At 40.5% G+C, this 26,206-nt stretch overlaps 1 protein-coding gene across 18 annotated transcripts in view; it reads left to right on the top strand.

Moving 5' to 3' along the window:
• PTK2 (protein tyrosine kinase 2) overlaps positions 1-26,206 on the top strand; it is a 188,318-nt gene that overhangs the window by 94,876 nt on the left and 67,236 nt on the right. For all 18 annotated transcript variants that reach the window (XM_027892225.1, XM_027892206.1, XM_027892211.1 and 15 more), the window contains 4 exons: positions 6,801-6,888; positions 19,685-19,764; positions 21,239-21,301; positions 25,387-25,441. In XM_027892225.1, the coding sequence (XP_027748026.1) occupies positions 6,801-6,888; positions 19,685-19,764; positions 21,239-21,301; positions 25,387-25,441 (286 nt within the window). The remainder of the gene's footprint in view (positions 1-6,800; positions 6,889-19,684; positions 19,765-21,238; positions 21,302-25,386; positions 25,442-26,206) is intronic.

The following is a 26,206-nucleotide window of genomic DNA, read 5'->3' as shown; positions in this document are numbered from 1 at the left end:
TATATATAAATATCTGTATATAAATACTTGTATATAGATATAAGTAGGAGAAATGTGATTTGAAAAGAGTGAAATGCACTCAAAAATCAGTTTATCCCTCGGCTGTGGAAAAACTTTTTGGTTGTTTAACTTCTTTATTTTGAGGCCCAGAGCAGTGAGCGACATCTGCTTTCCTTCTGACTGATCTTCTCAAGTTATACCAGGAGCAGTGAACAATAGGAAAGGTCACTGCAGAATTTTGAGGGTTTTTTTCATAAGGTTTGCTGAGATATTTTCGTGATCTGGTTGATTGGTTCCAAGAATTGGTGTGATTTGAGTTTCTTCAGCTTTTTAGGAGGGTGAGCTGGTGGTTTACATGCAGGAAGGAGGGAAACTCTGTCCACCTTCCTGGTAGAAAGACAAGAGAAAATTAAAATACATTTAAAACTGAAGTTTATTTGTGCAGAAAAACATTAACAGTCTACTTGAGAAGATGGGGAGCTCAGAGTTCAAAATGCTATTAAAGGTGGTACTAAGCTCTGTTGGTAACTCCAAAACTAGTTCATGGCAGGGAGGTTGTGCATCTGTTTCTGTGGTTTATGTTCATAACCACAGTTTGTGCAGAAGTTATTTTAAAGGCTGCACATACCTTCTGGAAAATGACTGTAAATACTCTACACTTAATTTCTCTCAAATGGAGTTTTAGTCTAGCAGATGTCACAGTTGGCAGTCTTTATTTATAAATTTTCTTTAGGGTCCCAATTTTAACAAATTCCGCAAATTAAAAGAAATTAGGAGTGTTTAAAAGCTGGGTTTCAGAAATGTTGCACGTTGTTGTCTGTGCATGCTACATTTTATTGTTCCTGCTGATTTTTAATTGATAATACTGTAAAATCACAGCTTAGAAAGGAGGAGATGCCTGAATCTTTTCCAGGATGGCGGTACTATCATGTGATGGATAAGATGTGAATAATTTATGCTGTGGAAATTTGTTACCTGATGTACAAGTGTCAGTTCCATTTTTTATTAAGCAGTACAACGTGCATCGTACACACTGCAGAACACATTTAATTGGTTTTAAAAGCAAAGTTAGAGATTGTTTTGAAGTTTGCGGAAAGGAATTGTATAAAACACTCATGAAAGAGCTGTGATAGGGTGTAAATTATTCAATACCTTTCCAAAGTGTCATTTAGTGTGTTATCGAATCCATGCAGCCTGACATACCTTTTAAACCCAGAGAGATTTGCTGTGCATAATCAAAACGCTGCTGTCATATTTGTAATACCATAGCAGAGTGTCTGAGATCATATGACAGTACTTGTAGAAATATTTAGATTACCAAAGGGGAAGTAGTCTTGGAATGGTTCTTAAATGAAAAGCTTCCTATAGTGTTAATAAACCACTTAAACTGAGTCACATGTGGTTGTTTTTTCTTTTCTTTTTCTTTTTTTTGTTTTTTTTTTTTTTTTTTAAATCATCTAAATTAAAAGGGTTTTATATTCACGGTGTTCAGGAATTAGAACTTGGAATTCTCCTGGACTAATCCAGGTACTAGAAGTTACATGGATTGTGAGGGGGCTGCACACAAAAGTTAGCAGAGTAAAATCCATCCTGTTTGGTGCTGTTGGTGATCCTGCAGAAGATGAATTAATGAAGGGAAGAGATGGGATATTTCTTACCTGGAGAAGAGAAAGCTCTGGGGAGGCCTTAGAGCACCTTCCAGTAACTAAAAGGGCAGCAGAAAAGCTGGAGAGGCCCTTTGGACAAGGCCAGCAAGTGACAGGACAAGGGGGAATGGCTTCACACTGACAGAGGCCTGGTTTAGTTTAGATGTTAGGAACTAATTGTTTCCTGGGAGGGTTTTGAGGCACTGGCACAGGTCAGAGAGAAAGTGTGGCTCCGTCCCTGGAAGTTTATTTGCTTTTGTATTCTAGTAGTCTGACCTTCTTCGTGCTATGAAAAGGTTTGTATTTAGCATGAGATAGTTCAAACCTTTGCTTTCTTGTGGTGGATTTTCTGTTTGCTTTAAATAAAAATCAGTAAAGACCCAGTGCTTTGCTTTTTCTTACGAAGATAAAAGGTGGGCACCAAAGGTCAAAAAGAAGCACTTTATTCCCTGTATGTTTACTCTGGGAATGTTCATGCTGATTAACTTGCATGAATGTATCAAACCAAATACCGTGTTTCCATTTTATTTTACTCTCTGAGTATGAAGATAATCCTGTCCAACATCACAAAATTCCAAATGGGTCTGAATCGTGCTGCCCGAAGTGATCAGAGTTCTAATTACTTGTTTGTTTGTAATAGTTTGTTCAGGACATAAGTCTTTATGTCACATTGGGTAATACTGACTTACTCCTTTGAGCTGTGCAGGATTTAGCCCTCCAGAAGCATTTTATGATTTGAGTGTAATTCCATGTAATTGCTTCAGAATAACCAGAGTCTTCCAAGTGCAGTCTGAGAGTTCTTCTGTTCAGGACTGAACTGCAGTAACCCTGCTGCTGGTAGGTTTAACTTTCAGTAGCCTAAGTTGTAGCTGTTACTCAAACTTTTGCTTGTCTGGAGGCCTGTAAACCTGTGCACGTGAGGTGATCCCAGGTGACAAGTGAAGTACAAACAAAATCCCAGAGATTTCTAATGGGGAGGCAATAAAGACTGGAATGGATGGGTTTGCTTCGGGTTTCCTCTTTAATGTTTGTGCCAGTAAGGCAAGTGTTAAACTCACATTTTTATTGAAGAAATTCCTCTTCGCTTGTAACACTGTTTTTGTTTGAATGATGGGATGTTGCCAAGGGCAAGAGGAGGAGAGGTAGAAGAGCCTTCCACCCTTAACTTTCATCTTTATCTCTGGGTACAGATGAAGGTTCCAGCTGGGGGAACCACAGTTACCAGGATGAGGGACTCAAATCACGGATAGCATCAACCCTCATCATTTTTTGTAATACTGAGCCTTAAGCAGCAGTCACAGGTGGTGTCCTTTGTGTCTCCAGAATCGCTGTGTGCCAGAGCACTGTTCCTTTTGCTGCCCTTTTTTGTCCCACAAAGGAGATACCAAGAGGTTCAGGTAACAAGTTGTGTGTCTCAGAACGCAGTGAGTTCCCCACAGGGCAGACACCTCCTGCTTCTACAGTTAAGGTTTGTAAAGCAGGTCCTTGTGACCAGGTGACATTCCTGCTTTGGCTCTTAACAGGTAGAAGACACCCCAGTGCTCTCAGTGCTGGGCTGTAAGTTTTGGTAGCTGTGATGCAAAGGCCCTGGCACAGACGCAAAAGCCAGACCACCCTGCAGGACAGTGGACTAAGTTGATCTAATAACTCTGTCCCCCTCCTCTCCACAGTCTGTCTTCTTCTCCCTCCTCTTGCTTCCACTTACCCAGTCCTGTAAGCCTTAATGCCTCTCTAATCCTTTAGTGAGCTGATCCAGTTCATTAAACTCACACAAGCCTTCTCATGTGTCTGCCCCTTTTTGTTCCCATCTTCTCTCTTCTTGTTCCTTTCCTGTTGATGTGAACTGAGTCAGAACCTGCTGGAGGCAACCTACATGGTTGGGACTGGTGGGATTATTTCTTTCAGTGACTCAAAGTGTTAAGAGTTGGACCATCCTTTTTTTGGGGGCTCCATCAGCTGCCCAGGTTGTTCTTGCTCTTCTGGGAGCTTCTGGGAAACTCTCAGAACTGCTCAGTGATGTTCACTGTGCTGTGGAAGGGTCACTTCACTGTACACCTTGTGAACCATATTGATTCCCACCTTTCTGAGGTCTGAGTGGAAGCCCACTGTGTGCCAGAGTGCTTCTCTACCCCAGTATAGATGCAGGGCAATAAGTAGGATAGTGATCCTCAAATAATAATTTATCAAACATGAGGGGGGTGATCAGCAGCTGAGATACTTGCTCCAAAAGTAGGCCTGGTCTGTAAGGGACTTGTCATCCTCATCACTTGGCTGCACTTCAAAGACAGGAAATTTAGAGGGTGTTGAAATCAAGCCCATCCTTGAGCTGGCCTTTGGAAGTCGGCTTCCTTATTCCCAGAGGCTTTGTCAGAGATTAGGGTATAAATAGGTAATGAAGGTCACCCGAGGTGACTGTCCCAGCCAAGCTGGTTTGCTTTAACCTGATTCTCTCAGGAGATCCTGTTGCAAAAAGCAGCACTTCTCACAGCTGCTCAGGTAAGAAGACAGTCCCTGTAAAGGAGAGAGAGGTTGCCTTTCCTCTTTATCCCAGAGAGGGGGATGGTGTTCTGCTTCCTGGGATCACAGAATTGTTTGGTTTGGAAGAGACCTCTAAGATCATCAAGTCCAGCCATTAACCCAGCGCTGCCCAGGCCACCACTAAACTGTGTCCCCAAGTGCCACATCTACATGTCTTTTAAATCCCTCCCTGAGCAGCCTGTTCCACTGTTTGACAGCCCTTCTCCATGAATAACTTTTTCCTAATATCCTGGATCCAATTTTGTAATATCCAATCCAGTCTCAACTGCTCCTGACGCAACATGAAATTGTTTTCTCTTGTCCTAACACTTGTTACTTGGGTGGGGAGAGACCACCTGTCTACAGCCTCCTCTCAGGTAGTTGTAGAGAGCAGTAAGGTCCTCCCTGAGCCTCTTTTTCTCCAGGCTGAGCCCCCTCAGCTGCTCCTCATCAGACCTGTGCTCCAGGGGAGGTTTAGGTTGGATATTGGGAACAGTTTCTTCTCTGAAAGGGTGGTCATGCATTGGAACAAGCTGCCCAGGGAAGTGGTGGAATCACCATCCCTGGAAGTGTTCAGAAAACGCGTGGATGTGGCACTTAAGGACGTGGATTAGTGGTGAACATGGTGGTGGTGCTGCACTGAGGGTTGGACTCGGTGATCTTAAAGGTCTTTTCCAGCCTTAACAACTCTGTGATTCCAAAATGCACTGGGTTATAGAGCCCCTCAAAAAATCCAGCAAGTAATTCTTTTACCCAGAGCTGTTTTATTCCATGTCAGTCTCTGCAGTGGTGTCCAGCAGTAGATTTCAGTGGATGTGGCAGAATTAGATGGGCAGTGTGCTCGTGCTGCCTTCTCTCACTGGCACGTAAATACCTGGAGGTACAGTTTGATACCTAAAATTTTAGGGAATAATTAAGTATCTGCAATGTGTCATGGAACATACAGGCTGATGAGCAATAGAAGGTGATTCTGTGATCCTTCACAGGTTGGACTAATCTGTGCAAGTTTGTCTTAACTGTCGCTTGGAATGTTTCTGTTTGAACGTGGCTGTGTCCTTGTATCAGAGAATGGTTTGGATTAAGAAGGACCTTTAAGAATCATGCAGTCCAGCCCCCCTGCCGTGGGCAGGAACACCTCCCACTATTCCAGGTTGCTCCAAACCCTGTCCAACCTGGCCTTGAACACTTCCAGGGATGGGGCAGCCACAGCTTCTCTGTGCAGCCTGGTCCAGTGTCTCACCACCCTCTTCCCAAAACATTTCTTCCTCGTTATATTCCAAATCTCTCAGGTGTTCTCAACCTTCCCTATATATCCTATAGCCTGAAGACTCTTTAATTTAAGAACATATTTTCTGTGCAAAGTAATTATGAAATAAATTGCCATACTACAAAAAACGTCCCTCTGAGTATTCCTCACTTGTGTACAGTGTGTGCCCCTGTTTACAGTTTCCAAATGTTTTCCTTATTTTAACCATTTCTAACAGGACAATTTATTTTCAAGGATTTCATAGCAAATAAGAATATTGCAACTTCTACTTGCAGTGGAATCCTAAGCAGCACTTATTCCTAGTAGCTTTTTACCCAGTCCCCACATAAATCTTGATTACAGGCAGCCAAGATCACTTGCTGAAAAGAGGTTCTTGTCCTGCTGAAGCCAGCAGAGTGAAATGTTGTAAATACTTGCTCTTATCATGAGTAGATCGTTAAATATACTTATTTTGGGAAGGACTGTAAAGAGTGTTATTTAGGATATGCTGTGTTGGCCCAGCCAAAGAGAGGGAGACATTTATCATCAGAATTTCATTGAAGGAATGTGTCAGAGGAGGAAGCAAGCAGCGTGCCAAACACTGTGGTCTGTTACCACAGGACAAACAATAATACTAAATTGGGGGGTTGGAAGCAGAAGTTTGGGTTTGAGAAGGGACACAGATTTGCAGAGGTCATGGATCAAGGCTCATTTTAAATTCCCTCAGTTGTGGTGTACTGTTAACTTGAACAGTAGGGCTGCCAGGTTGAAAACCGGTTTGTTGGGCTTTTGTGTGTGTCCTGATGATAAATGAGGGAGCAGGAAACAGAGAAATTCCTACAAAACCTATGGAAAATTCAGAGGTGAATATTAGAGATCACTCTGGAGCAGAGTCCTATTCCTTGTTCTGTCTGTAGGATGTTGCTCCCCAGGGAGTGTCACTGTTTGTCACCCTTGGAGCAGCAGGATCAGTGTTCTGAGTACCTGCTTGTGATAACCAGAGATAAAAGCTGTTGCCAGGGGTTATGTTGTGGTTCTGGCAGCTCATCTGCTGTTGTCACCTAATTGGGGCCTCCCTTCCCATGGATTTGGAGCTTTATCTGCTCCAAGTCTTGATGTTTCTGTTCTCTCAGAAGCTCTGAGAAGGCAGCAGGGCTCTGCTTCTGTTACAAAGGTCCTTTGTGAACACCTCTGTGAAATGTCATGTACAGGTAAATTCCAGTTTAGTTCTCTTGATGGGCAGAGGAAGTTGTCCCTTACTTAGAAATTCTAAGTTTGTTTTGATTTTATCCTTATTTTTAGGAAAGTTTGAAGGCATCTTTTGTATGTGAGGAAATCTTAACTATCGTTTTTTGCTCAGCAGTTCTAATTCTCTTCCTCTTGTTTTTCAGGTATGAATTGAGAATTCGGTATTTGCCAAAAGGATTTCTAAACCAGTTCACTGAGGACAAGCCCACTCTCAATTTTTTCTATCAGCAGGTATGTTCAGTTCTACTACTTCGTCTTTTGCTGATTTTGTTCCATTTGGAGGACTGGATTTGTTTCTGTGGGTGACACATCACTGCAGAAACACAAACTGGAAAAAATGGAAGGTTGCATAATAAAGCAGAAAGGGCACAAAGCCCATGACACCTTTCTCCTTGAGAAACAGCAAGGAATATTTTCCAAGGACAAGGTAATCGTGCAGTTGTCTTAACTCAGAATAAATTGACTGTTGTTCCACTGGCTTCTTACAGTTAATTCACACTTTATAAATTGTTGAAGTTCTTAATTTTTGCAAGTGACAGTTTCACTACAAACCATCAAATATTTTTTCTGCTTGTATTGTTAGGGGTTATTTTCTTAGTTTGAGGCTCTCTTAATTATTTTAATCTGCTTTTAGGCTGACAAGCTCACTGTAAAACTTTGTGGGGGTATCTTTTAGGGGAGTCAGGACTAGAATGGTTACTCTGTCCCCTAACTTTAACGAGCACAGTTGTACCCACATCTTCCTGTCTTAGGAAAAGACAGAAATTTTTTTTTTTTTTAGTGTGTGATGCAATTTTTAAATTGATATATGATGGAGTTGACTTCCCAGAAGACAATTCTTCTGCAGTGCTTCTCTGGACTTAGCATTCTAGTTTAACTGAACTTTGTGATATTTGGTTTCAGCCTGAAGATGTCTGGATTTTGGCAACTTTGTAGTACTACCAGGAGTTCTTGTAGAAAAAACAAAATCATGTTCCTTATTCCTTTTATCAGCAAGTGGCTTCCTTCATACTGGCTTTAAACACAGGAGGTCTGTGTTTCCCAGGAGGCAGAAGTGGGTGATGAGCTCCAGAATGATCTCCTGAACTCCCACTTAACCTGTTCCAATCCTTGGCAGGCCTGCAGTGCCCTGTCACTTCTGCCTCACAGAACTGTTTCTTTCCAGCAAGGAATTTGAAATGCCACAGGAATATTTGTTAACATTGTAATTAAATTTGGAGATATCATTAGAAACAGATCAAGTGGCTCAGAATAGCAAGGAGGTTTGTGAAGGTGATTTGATAGGCAGAGCTGAGAGCTGTGTGTGTTTGACAGTGCCCTGAGTCCCAGTTCTGTTATGAAGATCAGAGGTTCTTGTCTCCTTGCTCTGCACACCATCCAGCTTATTTTCTCTTCCCCTTTTTTTTCTTCACCTTATCATCAGGTATTTCTAAATTCAGTTCTTTGTTTTGGGGTGCTGCAAGGTATTTGGGTCTCCGTTGTCATGGAAATCAGGTACAGAACTTTCCAGAGCTGTCATTCTCTATCCGTGATTCTGTTTTGCTCCATAAATCTCACCTGGCTTCTTGGTTAAATTAGGACAACTACTTTTATCTGGTAAAGTGGGAAGGCAGCACAACTGACGTATGAAAAGAAGGCAAGAGAAGAATTTCAGCAGTAACGCTGCGTCACAAACCAGACCTACAACAGAGGGGGGGTGAAAAAAACCAAGGAAAGATGATTTTTCATTTTTCACATTCTGCTCCCGTGTCATTCATGCAGCATTTTTGCATCCTCTTTTGCTAACCACAGCTCTCAGTCAGACACATCACGTTGTATTTAGGCGAGAAAAACAGACTGTACAGAAATTCTATGTGAATACGTAGATACCTTGAGCTTTCTGCACAGAAATAACTGCCAGAGATAATGAACATAGGACCAAGTTACACAGTTGTAAAAATCCAACAGAAAGTCTTCTGTGGTCAGGTCGGTTTCTGTAGATGTGAAAGTCAAATAAATTGCCTTGTGTGTTATAAATGAGAAAAAAATGAGAGGTTTTTTTGAGGACCAGATGCTGCCTGTGACTTCCTTTGCAAGATGAGACTGGGAACCTATTGCTGACTTGGTAACATCCCAACACGTGTTGTCTGCCTTATTAAAAATGTGCAGCATCAAATTAAAAAGTTCACGGGGAAGGAAAAGAAACAGGGTGACCTGTCACCTGGGGATTTTGGAAACGAAATTATTTTCTTGAATCTGAGCTGCAGAGCGGCGGCGTTGTTTGAAAGAGAGGCTGAAAGTTTAAACCCTCAAGTGATCTTCATCTTCCAGAAAGGCACAGGAGGTTTTGTAAAGATAACAAAATGTTACATTAATCGCTGTCAACAGGCAGGGTTTATTCACCCAGTTCCCCCCAAACCACAATCATCACCAGGCTGTTAAAGCCCAAACTGGCACACGTTTGTGGCTCCACATGCATGACTTCTCCCATTCACTGCAGCGGGAGCGCTGCCCTGGGTAAATCCCTGCATTGCAGGCTTCTCAGCCTGGACTTCATATGTCGAGTCATTATTTTCTCCTTGTTTTTGATTGTTTTAAGGATTGCTGTGACCTTTCTGTGCTTCTGAATATTCTTTATTTCCCGGAGTGTTGAGCAGACCGAGGCCCCGTGCCCGTGTTTGTGGCTCGACGTGCCGCGATCGCGGCGGTCGCTCTGCCATCTGCGGTGGGCGTGAGCTGCTCTAATTGGAAGTATAAAAGAGGGCACTTAATGAGGCCTTTCACAGAGTGCCCCTGGTCTGCAATCTGTACGGCAGGGGATTAAAGTCAGTGTGTGTGTGTGTGCAGGGAGAAACCCACACAACTTGTTAATAACATCAGCATCAGTCCTGCTGGCATCGGTGCGCTGAAGGATCCTGTGCTCAGGCTGGGCTCAGAGATGGGGGAGAGGCTGATGTGTAGGTCATTCCCCTTGACTGGAGGAGTTGTGTGCTCAGGTTGTGTCACTTGAAATCCCAGCTGAGAGCTCTGATCAACAGACTAATGCTAAAACTGTGTCTTTTTGTTTTGTTCCTGCTCTCTCTGGCGGGTGTCAGGGGTAGTGACTGGCAGGTCTTCAGGTGTGTCTTCTCTTTTTTCCGTCACTGGAGCATTTAGGTGGTGATTCTGCATCAGCTGCATTACTCCCTCAGGCCCAACTGCTTACAATTTCAGCCAAATTAGGCAAATTGGATCCCACCCAGTGCTGTTGGAATTGTGAGGCTGAAGTATTCAAAAATCAGGAGAAGCCAGATTTATGGTTGTGTGCACAGTTGGCAGATGCTCACTGCACGGATTCTGTGTGCCAGCCTTCATGTCCCTACCATGTCCCCTGGTATTGAATAACCCAAACCTAAACCAAAGTGAACGCCAGTCCCGTGCCCAAACCCTTAAACCTGAACTGCGCAGGCTTCCTGAGTCAAAATACTGTGAGTTTTATCAAAAACTAGCATCCTCTGTGTGTGTGTGTGTGTGTGTGTGTGTGAGTTCTGTTGACTGTTTTGTAAATCTCAAAAAACTAAAGGTAGCTGGTCGTTGTTTGATTTCTTTTAATGTTTTTTTGGAGGAAACGACCGTAAAGGTACAAAAAGGGAGAATTAAAAACCGTAGTTTTTGAGTAAGGAAAACGGGCCTTCACCTTTTTCTTGTGCTTTTTTGGAGCACTTGGAGTTGCTTTAGATAAATGCTGGTGAAGTTCACTGTGGCTGAGTGGGGACCAAAAGCCGTATCTCAACTGGAGATAGAACACAGCTTTTAAAAACATTCTGATAATGAGAATCAGACGTAAGCTCCTTGAATTGCCTTCCTTTCATTGTGGGGCAAGAGCCTGCACACATTTATCCTTGAATAACATGTTAGCCTGCAGTAATTGGAGATGGTTTATCCCTTGATGAAAAGGGAGTGAGCATCTGTAGAGGGGGGTGGGGGGCAGCTCCTGGGCATCAGCTGTTCCATTGTTGCTGTCCTTGTGCTTCAAACAGAAGACTTTTAAAGTAACTTTTTGGGGTTTTTTTAGATCCCAACGAACAAGAAGAGGTTGTTTTTTTTATCAGTGCAGAATTTGTCTGTGCTGCCTCGTTTAGCCTGCAGCGTGGAGCTGCCCTGGAGATGTTCAGATGTGTAATATGTAATGAAGGACTGAATATATAATAATAGGACTGAACTGTGTCTTGAATTTTGCTTTTTAAAATGAGCCAAAGTTTGTGTAATGCACAGGAGAAAAATGGAGCTGAATTCTGTGCCATAGGGGCTGTATCAGACAAGGACAAGGTTCATTTTTATAGGAAAACTGTTTTGTTATACTTTTTCTTAGGGAAAAGATCCTCTAAAAAGAGGGGGCAAAGTTTCTTGTGGACAAATGGCACTTTTGGGCTCTGTCTCTGTAGTGTCTGTAAAGATTATACTCTAACTTAAAATGTATTTCATGACATGAAAAATCTCTTTATATTGTGACAGATAAATACATCATACAAATTAAATTATTTTTATAACTCTGTCCCTGACATGTAGGAAATTTTAAGTCCAAGCAATTACTGTAATAACTTAATGATTAAAGTTTTATAAGGCTTAGGTGCCTGAGATGTAATTTGAAATGCAGGCTGAGAATTAGACTCTTTAACCTAATTAAATAACAACATCTCTTATATCCTAATAAAAATAGGAGACCTAAAGCAAATGACTTTGACAGGAAAAGCTTTGAGGGAAATCAAGGACATAGGGAGAAAAGCTGGCGTTGTTCATGTTGTTGGCAGTCTGTTTAAAACAACAACAACAAAAAAATCAAACCAGATCTTTCAGGAAGAGTTAATGGCTGACACATAAACTGTGCCCTACAGGGAGGTGGCAATAAATGTAAGAATTTCAGCTGCTTAAAAAGATAATAAAAAAAATACGATTTTATAAAAAATATATAAATCAAACTGGGCACCTCTCTGTTCCTTACAGCTTGCAAAGGCAATTTTAATTGAGATTTCCTTGACAGGGCTAGGTTTCTGAAGTTGCTGAAATTCACTCTGCTCCATAAAGTACTTATTTTTTTACCTAAAAGAGTTGATTTACACTTTCAAAACTTTGCTGATGTTCTTGTTTTAGGCTTTGCTCTTTGTGTAGTTGTGGAGCTACTTGGGTATCTCCCAAATGTTGTTTGCCCAGTGCCTGCCTTCCCTTAGCAGTGCTGTGTGGTAGGAATGTAAAACTTACTCCTATTCCTTAACACCTCTTAAAAGGTCAGCCAGGCTCAGGCCAAAGAGAAAAGGCTGCTTTGATTTAAAATTTCCACCTGTCAGCCAGAGTGGTGAAAATAATCCTTGTGGGCTCTTTTGCAGTCCTACACGAATTGCTCTTAATCCAACACGATAAATTTAAAATGTTTGGGGCAGGTTCCCGTGTACTGACGTGTGGGTTTATGTCTTTGTCAGTGCTCTGGTCCAGAATGGTTCTCCAGTTGGTGTATTAGGTTGTCTATAATAAAAAAAAAAAAGGAAAAAAAAAACACCCAAAATTTGATTCATATTGATGCTTGGAAAATCAAAATTCCCTGATGGAGAGGAGAAGTGTAAAATTAGCCGAGAGCGAGCTTTGCTTAGTAGGTTGAGCCCTGAGTGGCTCCCAGGAGGGCAGTCCCACTTTGTGGAAGGTCTGGGAGGCCACAGCGTCCCTTGCAGTGACATCTGGAGCTCGGCCCGCTCGGACAGACGGGGTGGTTTTTAGCCAGCCTGTCCCTAACAATGCCTCCTCAGAAGTTGGTTCCCCCTCCTCCCCCATCTCTAATGCCCTTATTATTAACAGAGGGGAGCTTCCAAAATTAGTTAGAGATGTCAAAGATCACCTCTAGATAATACAGAGACTGTGACCTTGGGAGAGGAGGAGGAGGAGGAGCAGCTGAGGGCAGATGGCAGATGAATGTTATCCTGATACTGGATCTGGGCTTTTAACTCCCCTAGATGAGGCCAAAGCCCTAATTTTCCCTGATGTTGACTTATCTCCTGTAGCAAGTCTAATATTATCAGATGGGTAAATAGGGGTGGAAACACATATGTGTTTCTCTCCTGTGTGCATTTTAAAAACTACCATTACGATCATTAAGGTGGCTCCTAAAAATCCTGATGACATTAAGAGCAGGCCTTGGGCTTTTGTGCACATGGGGCTTCATTCAGAGCAGATGAGAGGCACAAATCTTACAGGGTTGGTTCTGCATCAGATTTTCGAAGCTGTGGTAGTGTGGGTTGAGACCCTCTTCTTTCCAGCTGGTTATTTTGATTTTGTAGGGATGAAAGTTCAGTGTCCTGCAAGAACCTGCTGTTGGGAAACGAGGGTGGAGGAGCCACCTCCTTTTGCAGTTTGGTGATGAGATAGGAGCAGTCACAGTGACTGTTCCACAGTGAGCTGGTGATGTGTGTCCCAGGGTACACTTACAGCATTTCTGTGGTGCATGAAATGCTGCAGGAAGGATTGCAGTGGAAACCACAGAACATTGGAGAGAGTTCTGTCTGCTGGGATACCACGGAAGATCGTGGTGGATTTGCGTGTTGGAGCTGCTGCAAGTGCAGGATTAGAGACACATCTTTCATTTTGAACAGGAAATTGTGATGAAAACAAATGTGCTCTGTAGTTCAGTTTTTGTCCTGCCACATAAGTAGTTGTTTTTGTAGTCCCTTATAAGTAGAAGATCAGGTTTTCTCATGGATGTATTGAGGTGTTCTGGTCTTTCGTGTTACAGAAGCCGGAACTGGTAAATCACAGGAATGATGTCTTTGGATTTTGGTGGGATTGGTGTCACCAGAAGTGTGAAACAAAGATCCTGGCTGAATTCTGTGGTGGCTGAGGTGGAATTACAGCATACAAAACCAAACATAGAACTACCTGCCAGTGTTAGAAAATTGAATGTTTAGGAGAAGGTGCTAGAACACAACTGAGCTGCTGAAAACAAATTAAGATAAATAACAGAGAATAAATAAACTATTGCATATACAGGATGATTAAGAGGAAGTTTGGTTTTTTTTAATAGACACAAACTAAACAGAAGTGTGTAATTTCTGAATATATAAAAGCACCAGCTACGATTATCTGTATAGAACAAATGGATAATGAGAAAATGATGTAATGTAAATCTTTGTTTTCCATGCTTCATTAAATGGTCATAATTACTATTCATGTGCTATGTCCTAAATGGAGTACAGAAGACATTTTGTTTCTTTGTTTGCTTATCTAAGTATCTTATATGTTGTGATGATTTTTTTTTGGTTGTTCACTTAACTCTTCAGGGGGTACTTAGTCACTGAAGGGTTGTGTAAATGCAGTTTTCAAAGCAATGCAAATTTTTTGGGAAAAAAAATTAAAATAAAAAAGGAGTAAGTTGTGTAAGTAGGTCATAGACATTGAAAGAAAAGCCTGAAAAATTGATTGCTTATTTTTAAACTGTCCTGAAAAACTGGAGATTATCCTGTGGGAAATTTCTTGGTACCATTAAATGAGCTGGGAAAGCAAGTGTAGTGGCTAATTATTGGTATTTGCCCTTTTTGAGACACCATTTGATAGTACTGTTGCTAAAGAATTTCCACAGCATTTACACTTGAAAACTCAGTGTGAAGTCTGATCGTTTTATTTAATAATTTCTAAGGCTATAAACGAATTTAAACCTAAAATATCTTTTTAAGACACAGTACGCAGGGTTGTTGTTGGTTTTTTTTTTTTAAATCCCTAAACTCCTGGAAAGCATTTACTAACTTCAGAATTTTTTTTACTCTTGTTCTTAATAAAGAAATCCAAATCCAGCGTGGTGTTTTTATGAACTGCCTGTCAGCTTGGGTGAACCTTCCCCTGAAATAGTGCAGCTGCAGAAAAAACTCGTGTGCAGGAAAATGAAGCAGATGGCTTTTGAAAGTAGCAGCTGGTCTAGAAAATACGAGGCCAGTGATAGATTTCTCCTTAAATCATGTGTGCTGGCGTGGGGCTATTCTCTGATTTCTCCATCTTCACCAGCACGGGCTTCCCTCTGCCTCCAGTTTTTGTTTTAAATTATTCCATCTGGGATTTGCAGCCCGTCTCTGTAGCTGGGAAACTGCCCATTAGTTCCTAGTAAATTTTGAGGAGCTGGATGTGGCACCATCAGTAATTTGCCCATTCAAGTAAAAGAACAAATATTTTACAAGTCTGGCATCAGGAATGAAACGGGGCTTGTGTTTATGTGCCCGTCTTCCATGTGGGAAAAGCTTTTCAGTTCACGGTTCAGTGTTCACCTCCTTTCTGTCCTTATGATTTAGGAATATCTTTTAACTTTTAATGCCCAAATGACTGGAGACAGAGGAGAGATCTGGGCTCTGGCTAAAAGATGAAGAACAGTGATAGAAAATATTTTAAAAATATTGTTAAGAGTAGAAAGTGAATAAAGTTACTCTCACTGAATGTCAGGAAATATGTTATGGTGTAGGATTGTGTCGGGCTTCTAAATCCATGTTTGCTTTAAATACTTCCCTTTCTAAGCATGTATTCACAGAACACAGGTGTTGAATGTTGGGGGCGGGGGGTGACAATTTTGTTTCCCTTTTTTATTTTGTCGGGACACTTCAGCACTTTTTTCCTGCCTCCAAGGGGCGCGTTTGTGTTTGGCATTCCTGTTTTCCCCACATTGCATCCCTTCCTTGTGGTGGGCTCTTTGTGGCTGTCCTGACCCAGAAGTTGGCTCCAAATGGGAGGTGTAGGTCGCACTTTAATTCTTATTTGCCAGCCAGTGAATGAGCAAGTGCAGGTAGAGTTGCTTCCTCTACCCCTGGCACTGCCCTGGTGCTCATCCTGAAGCCTGGAGCAGTTTGCATTTCCACTGTACCATGTTTAATGGAACTTAAGGACATTAATCCTTCCCCCCCCCCCCCAACCATACACCTGCTTGACTGTACACCTGATTTAAACTTCTTAGAACATTAAAAAAAAAGCTGAGGGAAAAGGTGTTTGAAATCAACACCACAGTTTGCAGCAAGAAATTATTTTGGTCCCTCTCCTCCTTTAAACTGATTTCCAGTATATTTTTTTCCTCAGATAAGCACGTTATGCTGGAATGCAAAACGAGTCAGTCAGGGGAAGCAGGTGTGTTGCAAGCGACGTATACCAAAGTGATTCAGCCCAGGCATCATATTTTGGGGTTTGATTGTTAGGAATTAAAAAGTATGTAGCCTTTTAGCTGTTGAATTCATAATCCTGGTGTAAATCCAGGGGTTTGCCTTGTTAATTTGGCACATTTTTATTGCTGTAATATTGTGACCATGAAGTATTTGAGATTACTGCAGACTTCATGTAGTTTTATCTTTGTGTGTGTGTGTGTAGATATCTATATTTATGTATATAAAATGTATCTCTTGATGTACTCATGAGCCTTCCTCCAGGCCTTGCACACTGGTAGCTGAATTTCCAAGTAATAAATAAAAGTCTGCACATACCACCAAGGAGGGCAGTTCTGCAGGTGTGACACGAACTCACAGATAACAGGATCTCCAGACCCCCAGAGATCAGGATTCATTCCCTCTTAACATGTGAATTTGTAATAAATACAGAAAAAAAACCTGATAGATTTTGTTAGACCTGTAAGAGTTCAGGTTTTGTGTCTTTGTGTGTGTATAGGCTTTATACTCTTGAAAGTGGGGCCTTTTTTGTCTGAAACAGGCAGAAAATATTCTCATTTCTCTTGTTTAATTGTATTAACAACAATAATAATAATAATAAAAGTCATAATTGAGCAAACACAAAAGGCTTCTAGGAACAGTATTCAATTGCCTGTGGCAGTGCACTTAATTAGCATTAAATTATCTCTTGTATCTCTTCCACTTAATATTTGTTCAGGCTTTTTCCTTAGGAGGTTGTGCTGAACCTCTTACAAAATTCTTATCTAACCTCTGCACGAGCATTAGTTCGTGCATGGATCTGATGCCATCTCAAAGAGAATAGTCAAGCCAAATTAAAGGTGATAAGAGATGTTCTCATTAGTATTCTGGGAGTAGAAATTGAATCTGCTGGGGTTTTTTTTTCCTTAGTGAGATTTAAAGAATGTGTGTGGGCAGGTTTCTGAAAAAAAAGATAAAATTAATTCCTTCTATCAATTTATTTCCTCTGATATCCATAATAGGACACTGCTCAACCTAGACCACTAGACTGTGGCCAGAGGCTTCCTGAAGCTTTTAATCTCTTTGCATACCTTCCAGAATTTAAACACCAAAATAAATAGCTGTATATAGTGAAAAATACTTATTTTTTTCTTCCAAAATGTTGGACTGGGGGAGGGTCTTTTAAATTTTCTTAGTCCTGTGGTTTCAGGGTCTAAGTGAGGAAGATAGGACTGGAATTTGTGAAAGCTCCCAAGCCAGAGGGCACGAGGAAATAAACCCCAAAATGTTTGGTAACGTTGCTGATTTATTTATGGACCAGTAGTTTTTTGAGGCTGGCAGCGTTTTAAAACCACGTTTGTATGACACTGGAGATGTTCTTAAGCTGTTTAGTTTAACAAATGAAGTTCTGGAGTACTGGGATCCACAAGGCAAGAGCTGTGGAGATAAATGAACACACATCAGATCAGGATGCACTGGGCCTTGAATTAGCATCAGTTCTGCAAGGGGGAGTTTTATAGGTCAGGACTGAAAAGATACTTTCCTATGGCCAGTTCTTTTTGGTGTCTGATCCCCTCAAGGAATGGATGCGTAATGGCTCTGAAATTTCCTGGTGATGCAAAATTGTTGAAATGGTTCAAAAAATTGAAAGCGTAGTAAAAAAAAAAAAAAAAAAAAGTTTAATTAAATGTAAGTGATGTAGGCAGTGGGTATTTCATTTGGGTGGATGTAAGGCTGGCTAGGGATTTTGTGAAGTTATTTTTTGTCCAAGTTATTGTGTTGTACTGTTTATAGAATCACAGAATCGTTTAGGTTGGAAAAGACCTCAGCTGGTATTGAGCCCAACCATCACCCCATCCCTGCCAGGTCCAACACTAAACCACGTCCCCAGTGCCACATCCACGCTCTTTCTGAACACTTCCAGAGGTGCAGATTCCACCACTTCCCTGGACAGCCTGTTCCAATGCCTGACCACCCTTTCAGTGAAGATATTTTCCCTAATATCCAGTCTGAGCCTCCCCTGGTACAGCCTGAGGCCATTTCCGCTGGTCCTGATTTATCCCTTGTGGTTTGTAAATTATTTAATAAGTTAGAAGATGTTTCATGCATTGGAACAGGAACTGTGTACTTTGCTAGCTCAGGACACCCTGCACTCAGGGACCCTCATGGTTCTGAATGAAAATACACAATGAAAACATCCTGACTTCCTGGAAGATGCATCTCAGTTTATATCACTTTAAGCCATTGGAATTATCAGATATATAATATGTCTGTGGTTTATGGTTGACTTTTTCTTTTAACCTTCAATCAGATAAACCTTTTTAAATGTTACCAGAAAAATTCAAAATGCAGGCTGTTGCACATGAGAGGTTGTTTGTTGGTTTTGGTTTTTAATTGTGAGCATAATGGAGAGGCGAATTATGAATTCTGCGTATTTTGTGTATCATTACCATGGGAATACAGAATTATTACTTCCATATGTGTATACAAATAGCACACTACATGATGCTGAAGGACAATTATTCTCCTGTCTCATTAGTATTTGTAGGAACTGAATTGAGAAGAGCTAAAAGCTCATTGTTTTGTCATGTAGAGTTCCTGGATGAATTCAAATGCAAGGAGATTTTTTTTTCCCCTCACATTTCAGCTGTCGTAGTAATTCATTTTCTCACTCCTGCACAGTTTATCATATTTCTTCTTTCGCATCTTTCAAAAACAAATTAAAACTTTTCATGCAGTTTCAGAACCAGGGAGGTCTCAGGGATTTTTGGTTTCAAGTCCGGGACTGGATCCAGCTGCTGAGGGAGTGCTGAGGTGGATGCTCCTGTGTTAGGAGGAGGATGCTGACTCCAGAGCACTTCCAGCTGTTGAACCCACAGCTGTACTTCCTTATCTTTTAAATTAGGAGTGTCATAGCAGTAGCAGTTTGAAATAGTTTTCCTCACAGCTTGTCATCACTCAAAAACCCCGTTTTGTGAAACGTGTTGCTTTCAGAGTGCATCATCTCCTCTTTGATCTGAGAGTCACTCATGTGGATTTTTGTGGTATTTTGGGACTTTCTGCAGCTTTAGGATCTCAATAGCAACTTCAGCATTTCATAGAGGATACCACGAGCTGTTAAGGAAAAGCTGAACTATTGCAGAGATTTGTTACTGGGGAAGAGCACCTGTTGTGCAAAAAAGAGTGAAGTTCCTCAGCGCTGATTCTGTTCTCTCTTACTGTCTGGGGTTTTTTTGTTGTAATTAATTTTGTTGTAACTGTATAAGTTATTTACTCCAATGTGCTGAAAATATTACCTCAAAAAAGCAGCATTCTGCCTACATCCATGTTGGTAAATAAAACTAGTCCAGGACATGTGATAAAGCATTTCCTGCAATAGTTGGTGACAGTCTATTTTCATTCATGGTGGTTCTTCTTGCCAGTTCAGGCATTATTTTAGGTCATGTGCAGTACAGTTTGCACATACTACTCTTTTAACTTCTGTTTTTATATTTTTCACTGTAATGCCCGGGCATTTGTTGGGTTTCTTTGCACGTAGACCCACCTACAAAATAAAATCCTGTTGCCCAAGATGGTTCAAGAACACAGCCTGGCTTCTCATAGCCTGAATGCAGGTGCCACCCCCTGCTCAGCCTCCTGGGAAGATTCTGATTATATTTAATAAAACACAGAAAATATTGACGTAGAGAAAGAATTTTTAAATCAAGTTCATTGGGGTTGAAATGGGTTTCTTACCAAAGTGCAACTCATTTGTGGAGAATATGAAAGTAACTTCCTTTTTTTCCCCCTTCATGCACTGTGAATAGTCATTGGAAAAAAAAAATTAAGATGTATTTATTTTAAAGTAGTTTGGGCAGTGTTTTAGTCTGTGCTGGAACTGACCTTTCTGTGATGCCTGCCTGCTTCTTTTGCTGTAGGTGAAAAATGACTATATGTTAGAAATAGCAGATCAAGTGGACCAGGAAATTGCTTTGAAACTAGGTTGCCTTGAAATCCGGTAAGCTGATAATTTAATTTATTATTCAACATCTTTCTGACAGAATATATACATTAATTTTGGAACTGCTTATAGTTAATCAATTTCTGACTGGTAGAGTTGAATAAAACATCATAAGACCTTTCTTTTTTTTTTTTTTTGCTACAAAGTAATTTGAAGAAAAACTGAATAGACTGTATTTTAACCAATTTCTAGTGGTTTTAAAATTAACATTATTTTTAAATTTTAATTAATTACATCTTGATACTGCCTTTTGGGTGAATTCTTCATCTGAATAATTCAAAGGCCTGTAGAGCACATTGAAGTATGCTCAAAAAAAAAAATTGCATCTGTGGTGTTATTTAGCAAATAGTCTTGTGATTCTGCATATATAAATCCTACAGCTAAAGAATGTAATTATAGATAAATGCTGCTACCTTTCCTCTCTGTATTTACTCAATTTTTAATGTGCTGTTTTGGAATGATTAAATCTTAAGGATCCTTTTGCGTGTTTTTGATGTTCTTGTCAACTGTATAGACAGCTGGAAAATAAAGATAAATATATCAGATTAAGAGATCCTTGAGAGAGTTCCCAGCTTTGAAATGCATGTGTTGGGTTTTGCTAATTTATGGAGAATTTGAAACCTGAAACGTTTGCTTTAGTTCTGCTGATGTCTCGAACAGGGAGATTAGGGAAGAAGTGAAATTGATAAGAAATGAATGACAAATGTAAAGTTGTTAGCAGAGAATAAAAGTGTCCTTTGAACAGCATTTTCCAAATTAAAACAAAATTTAAGCTTATGAAATTGCCCAGGTATCACAGGAGAACCTGATGTCTTTGTTACAAGTTTTGCTGGTAACCCCAGAGCAAACAAAAATTCTTTTGTGTGCCTGGAAACTCCTTACAAAATCCTTGGTGCCTCTTTTTGAAACATGTAAGGAGTGTAATAATCCGTGGTCGTGTCGTCAGCCAAGTCCTGCTCTCCCTGTGGAAAAAAACTGTGGCTCTTCAGAGCATTTTCATGAGACATTTCCACCAAGACTCTTACCAGGAGCATTCCTGGTCCACTTTCTCTGTGAAAACAACAGTCCCAGCCTTCTCCTGGCAGCAGCTTGTCTTATTTATTCATTCTTTTTTTTAATGTGAATATGCCTGGATTGAAAGAGTTCAGTTTTCATCGTGCCCTGCTTCTTCTGGTTCTCCCTGTTCCATGCCCAGAGTCCTCTTGCAAAAGTCCAGCTGCATGTGAAGAGGAGCTGATGAAGGGCAGGTTGGGTCACTCCTTTTGGTAGCAGCAGTGGCTTGAAGTGGTTCTGAAAATGCAATTAATTTGTAAAATGTTGAGGTAGAAGAATAATGTACTGCTGTTTATATTGTAATGTATTCTGGCAACGTTCTCTGATGGTAAGTGAAAGATTTGACTAAATTGATGTTGTAGTTTTTAGGCTGGATCCTCCAATAATTGTTACTTTCAAATATCTTTCCTGACTTCAGGAGATCCTACGGAGAGATGAGAGGCAATGCATTAGAAAAGAAGTCCAACTATGAAGTGTTAGAGTAAGTATTGTGTTCTAGCTTCAGGTTTGAACTCTCTTCTTTCATCAGGAACATTAAATTCAATAACAGAACGTAGTTTTTAATTCCAAGTGTGTTCAGATGCTTTAAAGTAAGATGATGATGATGGAACCTATGAAGGTGTAGAAGTAGGAGGAGCATCCTTAATTGTGGTCCAGTGAAACACGGTTGGAGTTGTTTAAACTTGGCTTATTATGATTTTTAGCAATTTTGCTAATGCTTATGGGGTTCATCAGCCCTGGTTCAAAGGTGATTTTGTTGCTAAATTTCTGTGCCCAGTTGCATTCCTTGGTTGTCATCCATCTGTGGAAAAGTTCGAGTAACTTGAGAATGTTCGTGGTGGTGTTTTCCCTGGTTTGTCCAGTTTGCATTCTCTGAGTTGTGACTTTGCAATTAGCAAGTTCCTGATTTATCTGTGTGTCCCAAATTTGAGGAAGGCCAAGGAGCATCCTTGTACTGAGAGTGTTTTGGCTGCTTGATCACGTGGTACAGGAGACGGCCTCGGTGCAGACAAACCAAACTCCTTTAGAAGCTTCAGGGGTTGAAAACTGGGTTTATTTGTATTTACACAGTGGAATGAGTTTCAGACATTCAGACCGATGATATGCTCGTCACTACCAATTACCTTTGTGAAAAGATGCTGTGCAGTTTAACATAAAATTGGGATAAAAGGTCGGTGTAGCAATCGAGTCTCTATTTTTTTACCTTGTTTTTAATGACAGTGTGTGCTGACTTTTAGAGGTGTGAAATTAGAACATTGGGAGGTGGAAGAAAGGATTTTACACCACAGTCAATAAGTTCACAAGGATTTTTGAGGAAATTATTTGATTTTAATAGAAAGATAACTTTGATGAATTGGTTGCTTATCTGTAGAGTACCTGGTATTTCTGTAGTGCTCCTCTCTCTATGTGGAGTTTTTAAAGCCTTGGTTTTGTTTGAAACAGGGATACTTTTTAAGGACTTCAGTTTTTGGCCTGAAGTCATTAGTAGAAATATCCTGGTTTTGAGAAGCAAGATGTGATTTGTTTGGGATTTAGCTGGGAGAAATGAAGGATGAGAACACCTTCAACTGACTATAGTATAGATAAATACAACCTAATAAGGGTCTGCAGAAAGTGCCAGTGTGATTCCCAAAATGTACCAGTTTGATCTTACCACCTTAGTAGCCCATAAAGATTTAACTACACAAGAAATATTTATTGCTCAAGTGAGGCTTTTTGTTAATTTTTTAGGGGGGGCTGCTAGTTTTAGTCCATCATGAGGCACTTTACCAACTGAGAGCAATTTTTAAATTGCCCTTTTATTTTTTTTTTTCCCCCACTGGGTGTGATTGCTCCTTGCCTGTCTTTGTCAGATGTCTATTTGATGTATATTTGTCTTTGATCAGATTGTCATACAAAGCCAGATCTGGATGGGAAATGGTAGATAGAATCAAACTGTTAAGTAGCCTTTAATAGTTGGGCCTTCATGGAGTGAAAGAAGAATTCTTTCGTAATAAATGTGAAGCCTGTTAACATGGAACGGGGATAATTACAACGACAGAAAGGGGAGCTATAGGAAGGAACAGCTGCAGCCACAATTTGGTAAAAAGCATGTTAAAGTGTATTATGTTAATCTGATGTTACTTTGTTGTTGTAACTTCGGTTGAGATGAAAACTACAAACAAAGATATACATTGCCTAAAGCTGCTTATCTTACATGACAAGCGGCATCATCTATTTGTAGATGGGTGTTTTATTAATCCTATTGAAGTTTATACATTAAAAATAAAAGACTCTGCATTTAAGCCCACGAGGAGGCTGGAGTGGATGAGGTTAAACACAAAGCTGTAGCAGAGCTGTATGAACCAGGATCTCATTATCTCTTGCTGGCAATCAGGAACCAGATGTTTGAGTTGGTGTCTCCCTTGTTGGCCATTTCACCCCCACGCAGCACAGCTGGGCCAGGAGTGTGGAGGTTGTGTGTTTAAAACTGCTTGGATGTTCCCATATCCAGTGTTTGTTCTCTTTATTTATAGGTATCCATAAGTTGTTGAGGAGCAGGGCATTAAATCTGTGTGGTTGTTGTGTTAATTTCTCCTCCGGTAAATAAATTTGCGGTCTCAGTCGAACACTGTTTTATTAATAAATTTTAATTATTAAGAGTTGCGGTCTTTTGTAAGAACTTCTTCTCAATTTGTTGCACTCAGATCAGCCCAAAAGGCCACTCTACAACTTGTTTTAGTGATGAGTCAAATGAGATTGTCACAGCCAGGTGCTGCAGGAGTGTTAAGATGTGGAATACCGGGGTGATGCAGGGGCTTTATTTCTAAAAAACCACCATCTCTCTCTCAAATGCTTAGTGTTAAACTAATACATCCCTTGTCAAAACGTCTCTGCATATTACTGAGATGCTAATAGTGTGTGAGATTCATTTTAACTGTGTGGGATGATAAACTGCATATCATTTGCATTTGAGAAGAAATGCATCAAAGGAATTAACATTTTATGGAAGTTTTATAATCTTGCAGCTTACTGTCATTGCACAGATGCCAGTGTTCATGTGCACAGGAACGTTCTGCTCCTCTGAGCTGAGGAGGGTTTTTAGTGTGGAATTGTGTTCTACTCATCTTCAGAGAGCTTTAAAAATACCCTGGTTTATTCTTTTTTGAGAGAGCTTTCTCGTATTGACTTTTATGCCGGCTTTGTTCTTGTGCCGTTAGGTAGCAGTAAATAAATCCTGAATATCTCTGCTTGCTAAAGGCTTTTCCTTTCTTTGCCAAATGTAAGAATTCCAGATGTATTTCTGTGCGTGTTCAAAGCATGGAAAGCTTGCTTTCATACTTGTTCCAGAAGCAGATAAGAGTGCTTGAAAGAGATGGTAACCTCTTGAATTTAAAGGGAAAAAAGTCAGTAATGCCTTTGAGAGGCAAAGGATGTAAATTATTTTCCTATTTACACTTTTCACTTTGTTTTTCCTTCTCTACCTGCTAGTATTTTGCTGATACTGTAGTTCACGGTCACACAGTGTTTTTACACCTGGTTGTGCAGGGATCATCTTCTGCACCAACACATCCCTGGCAACTTCTCAGGGACTTATTTTGAAGCTCATGTTTAGTTGTAGTGGCACAAACACCCCTTAGACACAAACTACGTGCTGCACATCACACAGATATTTAATCTGATGGCTCTGGTTTTCAGACCAGGGCTGCAACCCTATTTGTAGGTGTGAAGGTGAACTTGATGTAATTTAGTTTGCAGCATTCAAGGCAGAATTAGGATCCTGACTTAGAGATATAGGAAGTGAGATTACATGGAAGAAAAAAGCTGTGAATTTTAGTGTTGGATGTTCGGTATGAGGAAAAAATGACCATAGAAATTTAAAAAAAACTTAAATTATAGTTCTTCAGAGGGTAGAACAGTAGTGGAATGGAAGTCAACAGGCTTAGTGAGGTGATATCATGAGGACTCCTCTATGGATTCCTGGATTCCTGGATTCCTTAGCCCAGGTTGGGGCTCTGATTAGTTTGGTGTAGTGGAAGGAGTCCCTGCCATGGCAACTGGATAGTCATTAAGGTCCCTTCCAGCCCAAACCATTCTGTGAGTCTGTGTTGTTGTGTCTCCTGCTCCATTCTGATAGGGGTTTATCAGTTTTCCACTTCCATGTTGCCCCCTTCCCTCCTGACTACATGCTGTAAGGATAGTTTTTTAAACTATAGTTTTTATAACATTTATGAAGAGCTGGTTTTATTCTCAAAGCTCCTCAGTGCCCAAGCCAACACTTCAAGTAAGAGACTTCCCACAGAGGTACCTGTTTAAATGCAATATCCTTTTGGGTTGAAAGTAGAAGGTGCTGCTATCCCACATTTGCCATGGAGTGGCTGTGCTTGGAGTTTTAACGGTACTGTTTGTGTTGATCTGAGATTGCCAACGGCCTTTACAATTTAAATCGTTTACTATATTGCATGTGCCAGTTAAAAAGCAAAACAAACAGAAAACAGACCCAAAACACCACCCTGAAAAAGAGCAATATAATATTACACCGTGTTTTTGATATTAATGCCATGTGGTTTTGTTTTTTTTTTTCAGGAAGGATGTTGGTTTGAGACGTTTTTTCCCGAAGAGTTTACTCGATTCAGTGAAGGTAATTATAGTTCCAGTCAATCCTATACTACTTTAAAGCAAAAAGTGTCAGAAATCTGAAAATTGCATTATCCTTTTCACTGTATAGTCCTGAGGGAATTGCTGTGCAGTTGGTGAGAAAACATCCAAGCTGTTTATCGGATTGGTAGGATCTAAATCCCGGTAATACAGCTGTGCATCTGGCAGGACTGGGATAACAGGGATTCACGTGGCCTTGGAGAGCTTCTGGGAGAGGGGCACAGCTCTGCCCCTCAAACCTTGGGGACAGAAATGCAAAACGAGTCCTTGGATCCTCATGTATCACATAACTTTTTTTTCTTTTTTTTCCTTCCTCAAAAGAAAAGTGAGACTTCTGGAGAAAGAGGAAGGGGGCAGAAAAAAGCGTATTTTACTGGCAACCTCATAAGACACGCTCTGCCTTCCTTGCTTGAGACTCTATCCAGCTCATTCAAGGAAGATTTCCAGTAATTTCTACTTATGTTAATCCTGGTTAAGACTATAAACGTTACTTGAATCTTGCTCCCATTGAAGTCCATATGTTCTCAGAGTGAAAAATGCAAATTTTTCTCAACATGGGTTGAAAAAGGGGATTAGGAATGGTCACCAAGTATTTTACAGCTCCAGCCACCTTGATGCGAATGTCTTGGTTAAGATACCTATTACCATTCATACATGAAAGTACAAGTTATAAATTGCTATTTTGGAGCTGGTTTTGGTGTAGGCAATGGGGCTTTATAGAAATAATAGAATTCAGCTTCAGATTTGC

Source organism: Empidonax traillii, unplaced genomic scaffold (genome assembly GCF_003031625.1).
Source record: "Empidonax traillii isolate 1590-97213 ecotype Southwest subspecies unplaced genomic scaffold, ASM303162v1 scaffold342:size1861417, whole genome shotgun sequence".
Lineage (NCBI taxonomy): Eukaryota > Metazoa > Chordata > Aves > Passeriformes > Tyrannidae > Empidonax > Empidonax traillii.
This window is presented reverse-complemented; position numbering and strand designations above follow the sequence as displayed.